This window comes from Megachile rotundata, chromosome 4 (genome assembly GCF_050947335.1).
Source record: "Megachile rotundata isolate GNS110a chromosome 4, iyMegRotu1, whole genome shotgun sequence".
NCBI classification, from domain to species: domain Eukaryota; kingdom Metazoa; phylum Arthropoda; class Insecta; order Hymenoptera; family Megachilidae; genus Megachile; species Megachile rotundata.
The window spans coordinates 6,889,582-6,912,328 of NC_134986.1; the positions used below are offsets into that span (position 1 = coordinate 6,889,582).

Here is a 22,747-nt window from a genome sequence, read left to right on the forward strand (position 1 = left end):
GGTCCGTTCGAGCGGAACATAAGCGGTTTGAATTAAAAAGTGATCTGATCGGGACAGAAATCAACCGTCGGATTAATTTTGCTCGAAAAATTTCCGTTTGAAGGTGATTATGTTCGACTAGTTTCTGATCCAAATTCAATTTGTTTTGGTTCATGGGAAAAATCGATTTCGTATAAGCGGTTTGGATTGAAAACTGATCAAGTACAGTTCGGGTTAAAAATCGAGTTTGGTCAATTTCTGTTGAAAATAAACAAGCTTAGGTTGAAAACTAATTATATTGATTTTATTAACTTTAAACAGCTATATCGTTCCAATCTATCACTAGTTTTAATCCATCGTGTACAGTCGGTACAAGTCGAAAGCTTATTATGTAATGTTGCTTTAAGTCTAATATTAATGGCGTTCTGTCGGTTCAAGTCCAAAATTAGTCGCGTATCGGTTCAAATTGAAAATTAATCGCATACTATCTAATCAGTATATTGTATAATCAATTCGGCACCAAAATTAATCACGCGTAGTCGGTTTAGATCGAAAGTTAATTGCGAAATGTCAGTTTGATTTGAAAATTAATTGTAGTGTCGATACATCTTGAAAATTCAGTGCCTATCCAAGACCAAAATTGTAATATAATTGCTTCAAGACGAAAATTCAACAGATATGATCAGTTTGAGACGAAAATTAATCGTGCACAGTCGGTTTGGTCGAGGATTAACTACGCATTGTCGGTTCGGAAGGAAAATGAATCACATATAGTCAATTAAACCGAACACTGATCACTTACAATCTGTTCAATCAAAAACTTATCAGCTTTATAAAAAATTCCTCGGTTCAAATTAAAAATTCAATGCTTATATTTTGATTCAAAAATAGTCGCAGCAGTTCGGTTAAAAATTAATCTCATCTTCACAGTCACATCTTTTCGAAAAATCATACATAATCAACTCTAACCGAAAAATGAACGTATACAGTCATTTCGATAAAAAAGTCGTGCATCGTACATTAAAAATTAATAAGACATAATCGGTTCACATAAAAAATTAATCCTATACATTTTATTCCATAAAAAATGAACTACTAATAAACCGAAAATTAATCGCGTAATGGTTCAAATCCAAAAATCCTCGTACTTGATTAAATTGAAAAATTCATCTCACAAATCAGTTCGATTCGAAATTTCAACGCATGTAAACGGTCCGATTGAGAATTAATCGCGCATAGTTCGTACGAATGAAAAATTAATCGCGCATAGTCGATTCAGAGGGAAAATTAAGCGTGTATGGCTCGGTTCGGTGGAGAATTAATCGGTCGGTGTCAATTCGAATCGAAAATTCATCGCATATCGTTCCGTATCGAAAATTAATTGCATAGAATCGGCACACTAAAAACTGGCCGATCCTGCTCGATTAGTATCAAAAATTCACAGCATCTATTCGGTTGGGGAAAATTAATCGCGTCATATCGGAAAATGATGGCATACAGTCCTTGCGGATGGAAAATTAATTGCGCCATGTTGGTTCGCGTTGGAAAACGATTGCGTTCAGTCGATTCAGGCTGAAAACTCATCGCGTTTAATCGATTCGGGTTGTAAATCGATCCGGTGTCGTGTCAAACTGTAACGCCCTAAAACATCGAACGATTTCCATGCCGGAATTTGCAATTCCATTCGAAATAATGTCGCCTTCTAAACGGCAGATATCAAACACCGTGAAGGAGAAACACTCGATTAAATCGATCGCGGTTCGGTAAATCCGCCGGTCCGTGTCTAATGAAATATTAAATTTCAACGCTGTTTAACTTGATCTCGATGTCTAAAGTGCATCACACACCAACAGTGAGAAACTTTATTTTTCCTCCGTCAATATTTATTTTCAATATACCCTGTTCTATTATTACCGTAGCATCGATTTCCTATCGCCACTGATTACTGGTAAATTCCAGCCCGATATTATACTCATCTCGCGATATTATACGCGTTAAATGTACGTCGTTACAACGCGAAGGATTTTCGTCCTTTTGTCGGGTTCGCTTTTTTTTCGGCCGTCTCGTAAATCGTTATTTATTCTTAATATAATGTTATCACGCGGCAGCGTCTTTATTGATTTTCCGTCAGCCATGCCAACAGGGAATTTCTGACCCTCCCTCCCCGTCCCGGACATTAATAAATCTATCCATCGTAACGGCATCCTGAAACGTGTGCAGGTCACGAATTGACGCGTCGCGACGCGACACGAGGATCGCTGCGACGACGAGAGACGTCCCGTTCTCGCGGGACGATCAATCACTTCGCAAAAAAAGTATTCTTCTCTTTTCTTCCGGTCTCTTGCTCCCGGCTACATCCGTTGAAATCCGTTCGTTTGATATCGAACCGGCAGCATTAACAATTCTCTAGTCTGATCCGCTTTTTATCCGGTGCATGTAAATTGACGTCTTTGGAAACGAGCCGTTTAATCGACCTTTGTCAGACCTTTAATCCTCCGGATGAACGTACAACCAATCGTGATACGAATCGCTCGAATTCTTTTGATAATGCTTTGTGTCAGGGGGAATCATTCAAAATGATGATTGAAATTGTATTCAGCGAAATTATAGCATTTAATCGTCGAAGTTGACAGTTTTATATCAAATTTGTTAAATTCTTAATTTTAGGGTGCAAATTTTATTTTTAAATTTTCGAGGCTCTAAGTTAATAAGGTTGTAAAGTTTCTAATTGATAAACTTTTGAATTTTTCGATTATTAAGAATGATAATTTGTAAATTTCTACACTTTTGAATTGTCAAGTACATGTCATTAAAATTCACGTTGCAAATAATGAATGTCATCAAACTTTTTATTGTACGTAGTGCATGTTACCAAAATTAGCGGCGTACAAAATGTATGTTATTAAAACTTACATCATGTACAGTGCATATTAGTATAAATATCTCAAACAGAGTATGTTACAAAAATTGTATATCACTGTTATGCTATTTTTACCCTTGAAATTATACAGAAAAATTCATATCACAAAGCATATCAAAATTTATTGAAGTAACACTTTTTTTGCTAATAGTGCATATCATCCTAATTGTCATTATAAGTAGCGCATATCACTATAATTAGAATTGTGATCAGCGCATGTCATTAAAATTAGTGGCGCAAATAGTGCATGTCACTGAAATAAATGTCGTAAATAGCGCATGTCACTGAAATGAATATCGTAAATAGAGCATGTCACTACAATTAACATCGCACGTGGTCATTGAAATAAGCGTCGTAAACTTTGCATGTCGCTAAAATTTGAGTTAGAAACAGAGCATGCCACTTAAATAAACATGGCAAATAACGAATGTCACTGAAATTAACGTTGTAAACTTTGCATGTCGCTAAAATTTGCGTTGGAACAGAGCATGCAACTGAAATAAACATTATAACTACTGCATGTCACTGAATTTAGCGTCATACACAGTGCATGTCACTGAAATAAATATTCTAACTAGCGCATGTCACTGAAATTTACGACGTAAATTACACATATCACCGAATGTAGGGTCGTAAAGCGTGCATGTCGCTAAAATTAGTGTCTTAAACAGTGCATATCAGTAAAATTTGCATCGTAAACAATGCATGTCACTAAAGTTAGTGTCGGAAAGACCGCATATCACTAAAATTTGCCTAATAAACAGCGAATATCAGCAAAATTAGTATCCTAAACAAGACCTGTCACTCTAATTAATTTTTTCAACCGCATGTAACGAGGTTAATTGGTCAGAATACACACACAAACTGTCCAGGAACATTATTGCGATGTATTGGCTGATCATAGAACGTTAATTATCGAAAGGGACCACACCGTGATTTCCATTTACCTTTTGATCCGGCCAACTTTGACCATTAACAAGAGCGAATGCAGAACCACAAAGATTCGTTACGCTAGATTACGTTATCTCTCTCTCGCTCTGTGTGTAGTTATGGAGTTGATTTAGTGGCCGGAATTGATGAAGTGGTGGTTGCATTTAATCGCGCCTAAGTAATGGCATTTTCAGCTCGAACTTATAGTCTTACGTAAAATGAAAGTGTGTGTATAGCTTTTATTAAAAGCTTTCAGGGCTTTTATTAAAGCTTTCCACCCGTAGTCTTGCTAACCATTTTAGTGCTTTCACTTACGGATTATATCTCGTACCCTTCGCTGTTATTATTCATATCACCTAACATTTTTTTACTCTTCTTCATAGTACCAAAATTTTACGTCTTCCGACTAATTACACCTTCTTTTTTTAATTATTTTATACTCTTGTAATTTGATCACAGTCGGTTCCGAGAAGATGCTATCTGCATTTGCTTTCACCAGATAATACACGGAATAGTAGTTTAGATTACGCGCTGCAGATAATGCATACCATTCATTTCTCAGAAAAATTTTGAGCAACTATCGAATTGCAGTAACAGATAACAAGGAACAGTAAGGACACCGTACAGTAGATGAAGAAAGTATTGTCTGAAGAAAATCATTTACATTTACTATTAGTTGAAACTGAATGTGAAACCTTGCATTTAAGTTGTGACAATTTAAAAGAAATTAATAATTAAGTTACATTTACATAAAGTGCACTGCTACTGATTTTTTTTAAATAGTTAAGAATAAACATTCTAACAAAACCATTCTTAAATTTTCAAAAATTTATCTACATAACCAATCTTCAGGATTGTACTGAATTTATTACGAAAACAAGAGCATAAAATTTAAGCATCAAATATGTTCTGAATTATGATATCAAGTGAATATAAGAATGATGTGTAGTCGTTAGTCGCAAACACAACAATTATGCGTATCAAATATATTCGATGTACAAACTTTCTTGTGCATCTCAATCATCTTTTATTACCAACCGTGCTAAATGTTCAATGTAACATCCTGAATAAATTTTATTAATATCGTAAATGTAAATAAGTCAATATTATAAATAAACGTCGTAAATTCGCAGTACTACTAAAAATAATCTCGAAATAAATTTAACACAGAAGACTACAATCGAGTGTATTATTATGAATAGTAAATACAAGTTTGTACTTAAATCTTGACATCGAAATAATATTTTATGCGACGCGACTGATACGAAGGTAAATATTTGATTTCGATTAATTATTCGGTCGCGTCGTTTAGCACAGACGTTGCATTAATATTTAATAACTTTGAAGCAATCGAATCGTGCATAAACGACACGGCATAATAGCAATTTCGGGCAGCATAAGCGAATCGATAAGACTGAGGAAACGAAACGTTGCAAATTCTGCGATGCCGAAGTAACCTGCCAATTAGAATTAACGGTGTCTCTGATCGATAAACGTTCGACTAATTTCGTAATTGCGCGCCTAAGCTGTTCCCACGAAATTCACGATATTTCGCCGATAAATAGAGGACACGTAACCCCCGACCGGGCTATATGATACCGTCGTGTTCCAACAGGAAAGTGGATTTGCAGGCAAGCAACTTGCCAGGACAAACTTGTACTTCTGCCCCGGTGAGATCTTGGCCCGAGATACGAAAAATTAACCGGTAAACAGAAATACGTATCGACGATACGTTGGTCGCGAACGAAGCTTGCCAAAAGTATCGAACGTTGAATATTTCACGAGTCGCGTCGCGGACCATTTGCGAATAATTAACGCGCTCCTATAATTTCAATCGAAACGATCTTTCCTGGAAAATTTATCGCTCCCGTTCTCGAGCACGGATTCAAGAATTCCATTATCCTCGCTGGCTGGCTAACCGTGTCTATTCTTCCAGCCGATGGATTTACGCGAAATTTATCGCTGTTTTCGAGAATAGCCGCGCGTCCGGTTAAATCACCTTGTGAAACAAGCCACGTGCCTTCGACGACTTCGTAGTCCACGTGATTATCCTATTTCGGGGTAATCACGCACCTTGAGCGTCCTTCGGGGACTCTAAAATAACGACACACCAGGTGCGTCGAACGATACGTACGATAAAAAACGACGCATTGGATATACCAATCTACATCTATTTGTAACAGTTCCATATTTGCCAATGAGGATTAATAACGTACCAGGTGCGTCGGTGTCAATCTGCCCGTAAATGTCAATGACGCAGCGAGTGCGTCACTGTATATCTTCCAATAAGTGTCAGTAACGTAGCAAGTGCGTCATTGTATATCCAATAGGTGTCAGTGTCGCAACGAGTGCGTCACTGCATATCTTTTAATAAGAGTTAGTGACGCAACTGGTGCGTCATTACGTATCTTCGAGTAGATGTCAGTGACGTACTGGGTGCGTCGTTGCATATCTTTCCATAAGTGTCAATGACGCAGCAGATGTGTCATTTCATATCTGCTCGGAGTTATTAATGACGCATCTAGTGCGTCATCATACATTCACTATAAGACTAAACAACACATCAATAGTATCGTTTGATACTAACCAAAGGATATGACGTACCAGTAGCGTTATTTGATACTGACTACAAGGTGACACACATGGTGCGTCATACATATCCAAGATAAATTCGTAAACTAAATTCAAATACTAGAATATTCTAATTGTTTTAATTCAGTATTCTAATTTGAAAACCGTTTTTGGAATTATTTATTTAATAATATTTCGATGATATCGACACTTCATGACATATCGAATTATCAGTAAAATTTTGATAATATCGATATTTGTCGATAAGTCGAATTGTCAATAATATTTCGTTATTATTGATACATAACGATAAATCTAATTGTCGATAACACTTCAGTGTTACCGATATATATCGATAAATCGAATTATTAATAACATTTCGACATTATCGATAATTATCGATACATCAAATTTTCAGTAAAATTTGGATATTATCAACGTTTATCGATACATCGAATTATCACTCAAATTTATATCATCTATATCATTTAACAATTTTCGATATTATCGATAATTATTGATTGATCAAATTATTGATAAAATTTCGACATTATCAATGTTTGTCAATATTTATGTATACATCGAATTATCACTCAAAGTTCGATATTATCGATATTTATCGATACATCAAAGTATTGAAAAAATTTCAACATTATCAATGTTTGTCAATATTTACGTATACACCGAATTATCACTCGAAGTTCGATATTATCGATATTTATCGATATATCGACTTAACAATAACACGTCGATATTTTCAATAATTATCGATCCTTCAAATTATCCATAAAATGCCGACGTATCAATGTTCATCAACATTTGCCGATACATCGAATTATCACTAAAAGCTTGATATTATCGATATTTATCGACAAATCAATTTAACAGTAACAATTCGATATTATCAATAATTATCGATCCATCAAATTATTACTAAAATTGTAACATTATCAATGTTCGTCAATATTTACCAATACATCGAATTGCCAGTAGCAATTAATTATTATCGACGTTTATAAAGAACGTAATATAGGAACCTATACTCCGAATTCCGCCTAATTATACGATACCGACTCGCTCAGAAATAGCTGTTTTTAGGGTCGAAAAATGAATCAAGCTCACAGCGTAGTATACGGTACGATAATTACTAGAATCTCGCGTGCGACGCAGGCATTGTATCTGAATTTCAACGATAAATATAAACAAGGAGGCCAGGTACGCGAACACGGCCGTCACGCTGGCTACACACAAGAACGGTTTTAATGGAAGTGGACTACCTGTTCTGTCCTGCGTTCTCTATGCATGCAGCCGAATTGCATTGGAATAAGCACCTGTGCAGCCCGTATAAACCGGCGTTATACTGGCTCACATTTTAAAATACGACTCCTTGCACCATTTCCCGAGTACGCAGCGACATGCCGTTCCGCGGAAAGATTTCCACAAAGATACACACGGACCGTACAATGTTAGAATACAAGCTGTTTACTCGTGAATTAATACCCGTAGTGATGAAACTCTTTCTCTTTTATTTCGTCGAGGTTTACGGCCAACCGTGTAACGAGAAACTTTTGTGTCTCTCTTTCGAACTTTGACCGCGCTCGAAAATTAACCGAGTTTTCGCGAAAAACGGCAAACTTCTCTTTTTGTCTTGCGAAATTCGAAAGCTCAAAATTAACTAACAGTTGATGAAAACGGGGACAGACGGTTTCAAACTTTGCCGGAAAAAATGTTCCATATCCAGTAATATTGTCCGTATCCTATTTATGACAAAAACACGAAGATTTTAAAAATAAGGATATTACGAAACTTGTGTAATTATACATGTACAAGTTTAATGAGGCTATTGATAAAAATTGATGAACGATCTGGCAAGAAAAATGTTAGCAATTATCGCGAATTGTTCGATGAGCCTGAAATTACGTACGAGGACACTTCCATCAGTTACACAGTAGTTCGACGTCGGCAAACGTGCATTAATAACATGCTAGAATTTGCATTGATGAATGTATCAATGATTAACGAGCGTATTACCGCGATAAATGTTGCAACATCATGCGAATACAATGCCGCGAGGATACAAACTACCGATTTCTCTAATACCGAGGCCTGGCAAATTGAAAAATATGACCTACCGGAATATACTGTCGTGTTGAACCCATAAAAAGAAACACAACTTACAATTTTCCATAAACCGTTGTAATGGTAGAACTCTTTATATTTAATTCGCGTTTTGGAAACATTACTGCTTCGCAGACGGAATTTCTATTTTCGTGAAAAGACTTTATTTTTTATTTATGTGGGATTTTGTATTTTATTTTTTATTCATGTGAGATTTTGTACGTTATTTTTCGTGGGGGATTTTGAACGTTACTTCTCGTTTACTATTTATTATCTTATAGTCGTAGTTATAAGTATTACATAAAAGAAAAAAAAGAAGAAAAGAAAATATTAGATTAGTAACATATTTCAATATTCAAGAATGTAAAATATATACATTAGATTAATTACATATTTCAGTATTAAAAAGTTCGAAATCCATAAATCTGTTCGTCCTCAAATTTCAACTTCAAATACCTAGTACCTCAAACATTCAAATCCATATCATAAATTTCAATATATTAAATATATTTAATATTCAATATATTCAATATATTATATTTACATTTAATACATCAACAAATGCAATCAAAAAATAAAAATGTTATCCAACATCTTCCACATCTCAACTGTACTTAATCTACATTTAACCAATTCCCACTTTAAAAACCGTACACTGAAAGCTTTCGACTATTTGCTCGTGGAAAGGCGGTGTTTCAAGTTTATCTTCAGACTCGAATCACGAATGCGACAGATCGAAACACGATTTGAAATTGCATAAGAGATCACGGCAACAGTAAAGAACTGCGAGCGAACAACCATAGAGTGTATACTATTGGCACTCACGACCGGTTGTATTGTACGTACATACATGCAGCCGTACATATACACGCGTTTGTAGCTGCGAATCGCAATAATAAGTCGGTATGTAGGTTAGGCATTGCATCGCAACGACGGAAGCCGTACACTTGACTGGCTTTTGCCAAGAGTAAGCTCGTTAGGACCCAGAAGAACTTTGTTAAGCTCCGAGAACCGCTCATGCTGCGTCAATGGCTGCTCGAATGCAACGGGTGTTGCATTCGATGCACCCTTCTTACCGAACGTGCTGAAACTCCTGGGACGATCGCGATTTGTTTGTTCATTTGTCAGTTTGTTCCGCGTTTGTTTAGGCCGCAATTTCGGATCTTTTCGCTTAAAATTTAGTCGCAATTTACAACCGCGCAATATCAAATGCCTGAGTAAACGGTTAGTAGTTAATAAACAGCGATTAGTAGTTAGTAGTTATTACGACGATTATTGCTTGGTTAACCGATTTAACAATAACAGGCGCTTTGGTCAGTTAATTATTGCGAATCTAAACTTTGAGCACGTTCAAACGATTTCATCGGAAATTTCAACGCTTCAGACTAGTAATAATAATTACTACAGCACATTTGTCGAACGTGGTGATTTGTGCGTTTGTCTGTACGCTACCGGACGCAATTTTGCGTCTTTCCGCTTGAAATTTTGAGGGTGGACTCGAGAGACACCCTAAATTTACTGTATAGATTTTGGCGGCGGTCTGACGACGGAAACCTGTCGACGTCGATCGAATCGATAAAAACCGTGTTTGGTATCGTTTCGATAATTTTTCACGCGTAGAATCGACTGGAAGCACGTTGAAAGCTCTATAACTCGTTGACGATACTTGGTCGTCGACGTCGGTCGTCGTGAAATCAAGAATAATCGTTTGGTATCGTTTTCGATAGTTTCGGACACGTTTAATCGTTCGGCGACTTTAAAATCTCTGCGTCTCTCGTTCTACCTATATGTTTACGGTAGGTACTCGATATTTTGATGCATATTCCAATTCGCGTGAGACACCTGGTCTGTAGACTTATACAGTAACTTCATATGTATCCATTTGTCTGCCTGTTTCTATGTCTGATATAACTACTCGTCGGAAATTGTCTTGAATCAGTCTTTTCAATGGAACACCTCCGATATGACGGTGATTATATCTTCAAATTGCGAATAGGACGGTGATTGTATTTTCAAATAACTAATTTGAACTTGTAAGGTGACCAGCAGATGCAGGTCTGAACATTTGAATATAAGTTTCTTAGGTTTCTAATTTTTTACATTTTCAATTTTTCTATTTTTATGGTGAGAAGTTTAAACATACTCTTAGGTAACAATTTTATATTTTTAAGTTTTATATTTGTAATTTTTTATTTGAACGTTTAAAAGTTTATGAACTATGGCTGAATTTGAACTTTGAATTTGATGCTTTTGTAAATTTGATTTCGAAGGATTATTAGGTTTAGGGTTCTGTATATTTAAATTTGAAGGTTTAAAAATTTCATGTTGTATATTTAACCTTGAAGTCTAAAATTGTCATGTTTCTGTATATTTAATTTTGAAGTTCTAAAAATGTCATATTTTTTATATTTAAATTTGATGGTCTAAAAATGTCACATTTTTATATATTTAAATTTGAAGTTATAAAAATGTCATATTTTTATATACTTAAATTTATAAGCTTGAAAGTACAATAATATATCTAAATTCATAAAGTTCTAAATTCGTATATTTATAAATTTCTGAATTTAGCAACTCGCTATGATCAAATTCGTGACTTTCAAAACTTGAAAATTTCTAAACTCTAAGTCAAAAATTTATCACATCTAAATTTAAACTTTGACATTTCTAAGTTTCTAAACAAGAAACTTCGAAATAACAAACAACCATAAAGGTAAAAATCTAATATTTCTCTATCTTCAAATATATTACTTTGCAAATTTCCAGAGCATAAAAAAGCTAAAACTTTATGAAACATCAATTCAAGATTATAAACTGTACGTGCCAGAATCTGAAAGTGGAACAGTATAGAAGATTTACTCTAAAAATTCTGACCTCCTATATGCAGCAGTTTAATATATGTATAATTTCATTTTCGTTCAAATTGCAATTGCATTTTTCATACAGATCACCAATACAAAATGCAACCGCCAGAATAAACTGGGTTGCGCAAGAACTCGATGAACCTCGCGTATTTTAGATCTTCATTTAAAATTAAAAAGAGAACCAACGATTTCTACTAGTACGATTATAATTAATAACAGCCAGCACGATATAATTACCCGAAACATCGTAAAAATGCACAACTTGACCAAATGGCTACGCAGCAGCGCGTTTCAACAAGAATATTTCTCTTTTTCGCACTCCACAAAACGTGATGAATATTAACGCACACGATATATGTACGTATTAGTCTACATTGCTTTAACAGCTATAAAATGTGGAATATGCTTTTTATGTAAATTCGAAGCTTTTTCCTACGCTTCTCGAAAAATATTAACTGTTCTGGCAAGCTTTCAATTTGTCATTTTTCTGTTTTATACTCTTTATATGTATGTAATAATACTTCTCTTTTGCTGACAACCACAACTCTTTCTATTATTTTTAATTACAACTATCTTGCTATTATGGTGATATTTTTATTCATTTTTATTATTTAGATATTTTTAATAATCACTAGGAAGTTAATATTTTTATTAATTTGAAACATGGAGCTATTTTTAATAAGAACAACTGGGCTGCTGTTTTTATTAAAATTTTAAGAATGAAGGTATTTTTAATAATCATAACTAGGTTGCCATTTTTATTAAAATTGTAAGCATGGAGCTATTTTTGATAAGCACAGTTAGGTTGCCATTTTTATTCATTTTAAGCATGGAGCTATTTTTAATAATCACAATTAGGTTGCCATTTTTATTCATTTTAAGCATGCAGCTATTTTTAATAATTTTAACTAAGTTACCATTTTTATTAATTTTTATAGTGCTGCTATTTTTAATAATCACAACGAAGTTTCCATTTTGGTTAATTTTTATCATGTAGATGTTTTTAATAATCAGAACCAACTTGCCATTTTTATTAATTCTAAGCATGGAGCTATTTTTAATAAGTACAACTAGGTTGCCATTTTTATTAGTTTTAAGCATGCAGCTATTTTTAATAATCACAATTAAGTTGCCATTTTTAATCATTTTAAGCATGCAGCTATTTTTAATAATTTTAACTAGGTTACCATTTTTATTAATTTTTATAGTCCTGCTATTTTTAATAATCACAACGAAGTTGCCATTTTGGTTAATTTTTATCATGTAGCTGTTTTTAATCATCAGAACCAAATTGCCATTTTTATTAATTCTAAGCATGGAGCTATTTTTAATAATTACAACTAGGTTGCCATTTTTATTAATTTTAAACATGGAGCTATTTTTAATAATTACAACTAGGTTGCCATTTTTAATCATTTTAAGCATGCAGCTATTTTTAATAATTTCAATTAAGTTACCATTTTTATTAAGTTTTATAGTGCTGCTATTTTTAATAATCACAACGAAGTTGCCATTTTCGTTAATTTTTATCATGTAGCTGTTTTTAATCATTAGAACCAAATTGCCATTTTGCATGTATTTCTAACAATTGCCCAACAATCGCAATTACATCAAACAATAAAAACATTCATGCAATAATATAAATAATCAGTCGCCTCCAATGTTTGCAAAATATCTCCCTACAAAATAAAGCCACAGAATGTCACAACACTTCACTGTCCTGCGCTGTCACCATCACCTATTTCAAACTGTTGCATCAAACTCACCTGTCAATCCCAAAGAATAAACTAATACCACCTGCATTAATTTTTTAAGTAAAAAACCCTATTTCACTCTAAAAAGCTCAGAAAATTAAGAAGAATGGTTTTGCAAACGTGCGACGCGTTAATCTTCAAGTTCATCACACACGGCGAAGAATAGCCGAACGGGGCACATGACGAGGGTAAAATAAAAAGGGATGAGGGACCAATAAACTCGAGCAGTGTCGTAGGTACGGCTAAATTCAGTGTCGGAAGACAATGAAGTCTCCTCTGTCTCGTGGAAAGAGTGACAGAGAGAAATGCAAGGGGGATCGAACAATGGCCGCGTGGGTGTGACAGAGACAGGATTAGTTGAGCGAGTTTAACGACCCTTCGAAATCCGTGGGTGAATCTGCCTCGAAGCTTTTGACACGGATCAAATATTGGCGTGTGTCGTGTCGATCGACGCGGCCACACCGCGTTTGGTCCGCTTTGGTAAATCCTATTGAGTATTCAATTACCCTAGCAACGGTTCCGGATACATACGTGGAGTCTGTAGCTCCGGTTCAGATGAAATTGGACAGTCGCGTTTCGTACAAACCCGGTGCACCCGATCGTGCCTTCGGTTGCTTTGGCCCAATTGCGTGCATATTATGGAAATACACGTACAGATAATGCCACACCGTGTCCACAACAATGCTGATCCAATTTACCTTCTTCCTGTACTCTACCGGTGCGACGTCGAGTTCCTTTAAGTAAATGACAGAGGAGGAATAGCTGAATTGTGATTTATTTGGATTGTTTCGGGATCTTAGTGTCTTTAGAGGTTCTGGATTTGGATTTGGAGGTGTTAAACTGTATCTAGATACTTGGATTTGCATCTGGGAGTAGTAAACTGTATTTAGCTCTTTGAATCTAGACTTAGAAGTATTAAACTGTATTTAGCTCTTTGAATTTGGACTTAGAAGTATTAAACTGTATTTAGCTCTTTGAATTTGGACTTAGAAGTATTAAACTGTATCTAGCTCTATAGATTTGCATCTGGGAGTGTGGAAGTGTATCTAGCTCTTTGGATTTTGATCTGGGAGTATTAAACTGTATTTAGCTCTTTGAATTTGGACCTAAGAGTATTAAACTGTAGTTAGCTCTATGGATTTGGAGCTGGGAGCATTAAACTGTCTCTAGCTCTGTGGAACTGGATCTGGGAGTATTAAACTGTATCTACCTCTTTGTATCTGGATATGGCAGTATGAAACAGTGTCTAGCTCCTTGTATTTGGATGTGGCAGTATGAAACAGTGTCTAGCTCTATGGATTTGGATCTGGAGGTATTAAACAGTATCTAGCTCTATGAATTTGGATGTGGGAGTATTAAACTGTATCTAACTCTATGGATTTGGATCTAGGAGTATTAAACTGTATTTAGCTCTTTGAATTTGCACCTAAGAGTATTAAGCTGTAGTTAGCTCTATGGATTTGAAGCTGGGAGCATTAAACTGTCTCTAGCTCTGTGGAACTGGACCTGGGAGTATTAAACAGTATCTAGGTTTTCAAACTACATTTGAAACCTGAGATCAATGCAGTTTCAAGAATTAATCGAGGCTCTACAGAAGATCTAGGTCTTAAGATTTGTATAAAATTCTGTCTAGATTCAAGATTATGTTTTGGTCCAAGGTGTAAATTCTAGGTCCTATGTAGGTTCTAAACTATATCTAGAACGCATTATAGATAATTGATTATATATCCAAAGATTTAAAACGATCCTAAATTTTGTTTAAGCCTGAGACTCTACCTAGGTCTGAGACTCTACCTAGGTCCTAAATTCTATTTACCTTCCAGACTACTTCTGGACTATTAAGTCCTAGGTTTCATCAAGGTTATAGACCTATATCTAGGTTTCGCACCTATATCTGGGTTATGCATATCCTAAACTGTATTTAGGTTCTAAGCTCTATCTAGGTTTCAGATTATGTCTATGCTCCAGGTACTGTCTAGTTTCCAAACTGTGTATAAAACCCAATTCCTATCTAGGTTACAGACTCCATTTAAGTCCTAAAAGTTTCTCTATTTAGGTCCTTGACTCTAAGTTTCAGACTATGTCTAAATCCTAGGTTCTATTAAGATTATAGAGTCCATGTAGGTCCTAAGCTCTACTTAGCTCTTAGCTTCATTTATGTTCCAGATTATGTGTAGATCTTATGTTTCATCTAACTTGTACTTGTTTGTTAGATACTTGACTGTATCTTGGTACTAGATTCTATCTAGATTATAGTACACCTAAGTCCTAAAATCTAAATACCTTGCAGATTCTATGTAGGTACCAGACTCTATCTAGGCTCCAGAATATAGTCCCAAAAATATCTAGGTCCCAGGTTCTATATACGTCACAAACCATATTTAACTTCTACGGTAACTGAGTTCTATCTGCATCGTAGACTTTATGTAGATCTTAAATTTCATTTAGCTCGTACAATCAGTAGATGCTCTATAATAGATGCATTTCCCTACATCCTCATTTATATCTAGCTTCTAGGTTCTATCAAAAGGTTCTATCTAAACCCTAAGTCCTACATTTCATCTAGGCCCAAGATTCTATCTCTCTCATTTCTACAGAAGCTTCATGTTATCTATGTTCCAAACTTTATGTCGATCCGTGGTTTTATCAAGATCCCATGTTCTACAGTGGTTCTAGAATTTATCTAGAAATTCAGAAAACTCCGTGTGGAATTCATTGCAATTAACATTCATAAATGAACGAAAGGAAAACAACAGAGGAACAATACAAACTTAACATCCTGTCTATTGATATAACCTCTTACCTTTGACAAGCACGCGTGACACACTCACGGTTAATATGTGACGAATTTTACTGTTTTACGAAATTTGAATGCGTTTGAAGTCCGATCAGAGTTTCTCAAGGATTCCTGAATACAAAATTTACATAACATTTAAACGTTCATTATTTGTTTTAATATTATATATATGAATAGTTCTGCCACACCTGACACATTATGCGATAAATGATTAACCTCTTGCCGTACAATTTATTTGTCAGATGCGTCAGTCAAATTATTCACAGTAAAACAAACCAAGAAAATTAAAATGTTGTATTTTATACTCAGCGATCCTTGACTACAAAAATTATAGTTAGACCTAAACTTCAAGTTGAAGAGTATTAAAAATGAGTAAAGTTTGACATCTGTGAATGCGTCACGAGTGAAACTCGTCAAAGTACGTCAAGAGGTTAATAATAAATTCTAATTAATATTATATGAATTGCACGAACCGCAAATGGAATACTCGGACTATAAAATCGAACAAGTACGATCCTTTTTTGTCTGTGTACACGTAAACGTAAGGTAACCTTAAAGGTAAGCACCTGGCCGACGACGGGCAAATCCACAGGTGCGGTCGAAAGGGTGGTCAGGTCGCACGGAAATGCCTTTGAATCGACGGAACACGGTCGTCGACGAAGACGAAAACGACCCTTGTACATGTACGTGCACACGTTCGAAGGTCTTGCCTCGCTCTCCAGAGCTCTTCAAGGTAAAGTGTAACCTCGATCGTTTCCGATTCACAGGGCGACAACCTTCGTTCCATTCGAAACGAGACGTGCATTTTCCATCGTGCTCCCCGGGCTCTTTATCTCCCGCGGAGGAAATTAAATTTCCCGTGTGAAAAGACCGGCCAAGAAACGAACAAAGTTTTTCTTATCGGTGAATTGGCGCGAAAACGGTTCCGTTTATTGTTCTCGCTAAGCTACCGTGCAAACAACGAGCCTGAAAGAACGACCCGGTTCGACGACGATGGATAAACGCGGAAAATTACTTTGGAACGCTTCTCGTCCCGATTTCATTGCTATCAATCCGCTAGTTATCTTCAGTTTCTGGTAATTCTTCCTCGAGATAGGATTTTGACCGGCACAATCGGCCTCTTCGTCAAACTCACCGTGAATCGTGACTTATTACCGTCGATAAATTGAAGGCGAAGCAATTTCATGCTGCCTGGTATATTGGAAATTGTTACTAATTCGGGGGATTAATTTCGAGCCGAGTGTCATGTAACGTTGGGAATTTGAGGAACGGTCGATTTCGGTATCGGTGATGTTTGATGCGATTTTGTGACATAAAAGTATTACTGACTGAAACTTTCAACTTGTCAAATTAAAGCTTAAGACTTACTGAAAATTTCTGTATAAGTGCACCATTAGCACTCATAATATTAACAAAGTTATAAATGAATAAAGGAAGCTACATTAGATGTGTAACAAATCACTCATTTCAAAAGGTAACAGATATCTAAACTTCGCAAGAAAATTCATGACAGAAAAGTATCTCGGAATGAAGCTTGTAATATATCAAATTAAAGGTTAAGATCCGCTGAAAATTTCCGTATAAGTGCACCATGACCATTCATAATATTAACAAAATTATAAATGAAAAAAGGAAGCTACTACATTAGATGTGTAACAAATCACTCATTTCAAAAGGTAACAGATATCTAAACTTCGCAAGAAAATTCATGACAGAAAAATATCTCGGAATGAAGCTTGTAATATATCAAATTAAAGGTCCAGATGCACTGAAAATTTCTATATAAATGCCCCATGACTACTCATAATATTAACAAAGTTATAAATGAAAAAAGGAAGCTACTACACTAGATGTGTAACAAATCACTCATTTCGAAAGGTAACAGATATCTAAACTTCGAAAGAAAATTCATGACAGAAAAGTATCTCGGAATGAAGCTTGTAATATATCAAATTAAAGGTTAAGATTCGCTGAAAATTTCCGTATAAGTGCACCATGACCACTCATAATATTATCAAAATTATAAATGAGAAAAGAAAGCTATTACATTAGATGTGTATCAAATTGCACATTTCGAAGGGTAACAGATATCTAAACTTCGCAAGAAAATTCATGACAGAAAAGTATCTCGGAATGAAGCTTGTAATATATCAAATTAAAGGTCCAGATCCACTGAAAATTTCTATATAAGTGCGCCATTAATACTCTTAACATTAACAAAGTTATAAACTAAAAATGAAAACTATTACATCACGTAGTGTACTAAATAGCTTACTTCTAGTCAATCATATTGTATTAAAGATAATAACAGTGCACATATATATTTTTTTCATAAAGCTTCAAGCTTCAAATTGATATGCAATACGTCACGTTTGGTAATACTTTTCTGTGACAAAACTGAATTAGACTTTTTAGCAACCAAATTGGATATTCGATAAAATTCATCAATACTCTTTGCTGCAATCAGGTCATTTTGCGCGAGGAACATTAACGGTGCATTTAAATAGTTATTTTCGTAAAGCTTTGAGCTTAAAATTCATGTATAATAAGTGTCTTTTTGTGATACTTTTCTGTCACGAAATTACGTTATAAATTTTACATTTCGAAGCTAGATCCCTGATACAGAACGTCAACATTGTTATCTGCAACTGGCAATCAGCCATTTGGTATCAAAAACATAAATGGCGCATTTATACCGTTATTTTCGTCGAGCTTTTATCTTCAAAGTGATATACGATAGGTGCTATTTGGCAATACTTTTATGTCATGAAATTGTATTTGACTTTTTCTTTTCGAATCTGATTATTTGATACAGCATATCGACACTCTTCGCTGCAACTGGCAATCAGCCATTTTCTATTGAGAATACTAACGGTGCATTTACGTGGTTATTTTCGTGATGCTTTTAGCTCGAAACGGCTGTACGACAAGTGCTATTTGGCAATTCTTTTATGTTATAAAATAGCATCAGACTTTTTACGCTTTCCCATCCGCGTATTGTTTCTCAAGACAATCCTTGCGACTCTCGACAACAAAAGAACATCGATACAGATCCTTACTTGAGATCTCAAGTAATAAAAAGTTTAATCACGTGTACCGAATGAGAATCCGATTAGCAAAGGTTGAATACAATTGTTTCTATCGGTGAACGGGAAGTAAATGGGAAGCGATTATCAAAGTTAATCGGTTAAAATGAATGCGCGGTTGCATAAAATGCGACCGTTGGTTCCCGATCGATTAATTTGATTAATCTTAATTTAATATTCACGTAGATTCTAAAACGCCAGCCGGGAGCAATTTGGTAATCCAATGCATCTATAAAATAGCGTGGCGAGAGTGCGGCTTCGTTTTATTGAATTTTCACACGCAAAGGCCGGCTACGGAACCGAATTTAACGATACATTATCGAAAAATTCGACTGTCGAAATATCTATATTTAATTACTCTCTTTCTCGATCGAATTCAATTATTAACCCCTTGCCGTTTCATTAATTCACCGGCTGCATCAATCAAAGCTAATTATTCGTTGGTACACTCTTAAAACAAGTAAAAATAGTGAAACAACATTTCTATTTCAATTATTCTCGCTGTAAACAATAAATTGATTCAAAGCGAAAGGGTTATGTAAATTAAAGTTAGGTTTGCACTTAAAATTCAAGAAAGTGCGAATTGTAATTATGTTTACAATTACAATTGAAATTACAATTTCGTTGAAAATATTAGTACAGGTTATTGCATCCGATGTGCGCGTGCGTCACGAGTGCATCATCATTGCGTTCCTAATGTCACTAGTGCGTCGAAAGTGCGTCATGAATGCGTTACGAATTCTACATTAGTGCGTCACGAATGCGTCACGAATGTGTCGTGAGTGCGTCATTGGTGCGTCATGAACGCGTCACGAATGTGTCGCGAGTGCGTTATTAGTGCATCATGAATATGTCACGAGTGCGTCATTGGTGCGTCACGAATGGGTCCCTAATGCGTCACGAATGCATCGCGATTGTGTCATTAGTGCGTCATTGATGTGTCGTGAATGCGTCCCCAGTGCGTCACGAATGCATCCCTATCTCGTCACGAATGTGGCGCGAGTGCGTCATTGGTGCGTCACGAATGCATCGCGATTGTGTCATTGGTGTGTCGTGAATACGTCCCTAGTGCGTCACGAATGCATCCCTATCTCGTCACGAATGTAGCGCGAGTGCGTCATTGGTGCGTCACGAATGCATCGCGATTGTGTCATTGGTGCGTCATTGGTGTGTCGTGAATGCGTCCCCAGTGCGTCACGAATGCATCCCTATCTCGTCACGAATGTAGCGCGAGTGCGTCATTGGTGCGTCAAGAGTGCATCACGAATGTATCACGCAATCATAAAGAATGTGTCACGAATTCATCACGAATGTGTCACGAAATCGTCACGAATGTATTACTAGTATGTCAAGGGTGTATCAAAGAGTGCGTCACGAGGATGCATAATTAATTACACGGCAAAGGGTTAACGATACGGTACACGACTAACCATAATTTATGGACAGGTAGTCTTCATTGAGAAAGTTAAGCGCGGTATGCTTGAAACAGCTGTGATTGTTCTTGAATAATTACTAAATCAATAATATTGCATGCAAAATGTAACTCACGATGTTTGACGTGCAGCCTAGGTACGGGATCTTGCGGCCAGGCCACGTTTTGCGCGGCTAAGCTGATTAGCGCCAAAATTCGCAGCGACGTGCTCATTTTGGAAGCGAGTGGCCCTGCAGGCTGCTATTTTATGAATCAGCGGTTGCTTTTGATCCTCGTCATCGCCGCTCCGATCGTCATTCCTGCAACAAAAAGTCATTATCATGTTAATGTAGTTAATTACGACACAATTAACGCGTTCACGCCGCTACTCGTTTAAAATTTCGCGATGAACGAGACAAGTACGTGCAAGTTACGAAATTACGTTTTTATACTTAATTACTGGTCTAAGTGATCGGTTCTGTACACTGCTGTATGTTAAGTATTTGGCATTAATATACGAACGTGAAATTTGGAAGTTTTATCTTTGGATTGTGAAGAATAAAATTACGTAATAGTATCATAAATAGTAACGCATTTAATAGAATTATTAGCTTTAATTTAAAGTTACTAGCTATAATATTTTATATGAAATATAAAAATATTTTATATGAAAGTTATATAAAACTTGAAACCAATCATTTTGACTGAACACCTGGGTCAGCTTCTTCCAACTCGTGACATCAGTATTACGAAATATTCGAAAAAGAGATTCAAATGTGAACGTATTAAATTAACCTACAAATTCGTATAATACACAATATGTCGGAACAGTAAGGGAACGTTTTAAATTTAAGGAAAACTAGCACCATCTATTAAAACAATATTTTATTTGAAAACAGTATACCTCTCCTACAAGACACAACAATCATTATTAGAATAGAGCAACGAATTGTAAACTTATAGCGTTTAATGCGACAGAACCTTTCGTCACCGTGTCACAAAATCACAGGCAAGTGCAACAAATTGCTCGTGTTGAATATTGCGAGGATCTTATCAAAACAGCCAGACGAAACTGTACATTCCTGAAATCAATTGTAACTAGTGATGAGATTTGGTGCTTCAAGTATGAACCTCAAACAAAGCGTCAAAGTGCTACGTGGAAATCTCCAGGCTCTCCAAAATCAAAAAAATTGCGATTCCAGAAGTCCCGAGAGAAGACAATGTTAAATTGCTTTTACGATTCTAAAGGAATTATACTTCGGGAATTCGTTCCACAGGGACAAAATGTTAATGGCGAATATTATCTGGGTGTTATGGAACATTTGTGGAAGAGGATTGTTCATGTGAGGCCCGAATATCGAATGCTGGAAAGTTGGTTTCTGATGCATGATAACGCACCATGTGAACTGTCGCTGTTCGTGAATTTTTGGCGAAAAAACAAATCTGTTCCATCATCCTCCAAATTCTGACCTATCTCCATGTAATTGCTTCCTTTCTCCAGAACTGAAATTAGTTATAAAAGGAACATTTCATGACACTTATACAAGTTTAAACAGCTGTGACAATAGTGTTTGATTCCGCAAACCGAAATTAAAAAATCTATGTTAACGTTGTGTGAACCCAGCGGTGTATTGATGCGCATATATTTTGAATAAAAAAAATTAATTTTCGCAGAATAACTAATTCTATTCTTTTTGTTTAAAAAGCTCCGTTATTTTTCCGACATACTGTGTAGCTCGAAATTTGGACTCGGTAACTCGGTGTCAACACTCGATATGGGAGCGTTAAGAGTTAAGGTGCATCTACCCTAATCGTGAATATATTCGAAGATAGAAACAGCAGTGTAAGGAAAGAGAACAAATAGAAGCTGCAGCTGGCGACCTCTCTGCATAATGCATACCATCGTCGTCTTGTTCATCGACTCGACTCGGCTCCGGGTCTTCTCCGTTCCTTCGTTAGCCTTTTATCTCACCCGCTACCATCTTCTTTCTCTTACCTTATTCAAGAACTCGTGCATGTATATATAAGTTCTCGTCGAAAAAGAACAAAGAGGAGCTCGCGTCTGCTCGCGTCCTCATCCCCCTTGTTAAGAAACTGGGCAGGATTTTGAAGAAATGCTTGGATTTTTAACGCGACCGCGCGCGAAACTTTTGTTCCGGCGACAAACAACATCTTTGATAAATCGTATCTCGGTGAGAACCCATTTATTTACTCGCGTTTGCGATAACTCGATGTAAAAAGATACGCGAAGAAAAAAGTTCACCCTGTTTTCTCTTTTAATTATATTAAAATTCTACTGTGGAGATTCTCGCAAATT

General features: G+C 35.9%; 1 protein-coding gene across 7 annotated transcripts in view; it reads right to left on the bottom strand.

Moving 5' to 3' along the window:
• LOC105663855 (semaphorin-1A-like) overlaps positions 1-22,747 on the bottom strand; it is a 488,866-nt gene that overhangs the window by 399,069 nt on the left and 67,050 nt on the right. For all 7 annotated transcript variants that reach the window (XM_076530709.1, XM_076530708.1, XM_076530714.1 and 4 more), the window contains exon 2: positions 20,568-20,750. In XM_076530709.1, the coding sequence (XP_076386824.1) occupies positions 20,568-20,664 (97 nt within the window). In that variant the 5' untranslated portion in view covers positions 20,665-20,750. The remainder of the gene's footprint in view (positions 1-20,567; positions 20,751-22,747) is intronic.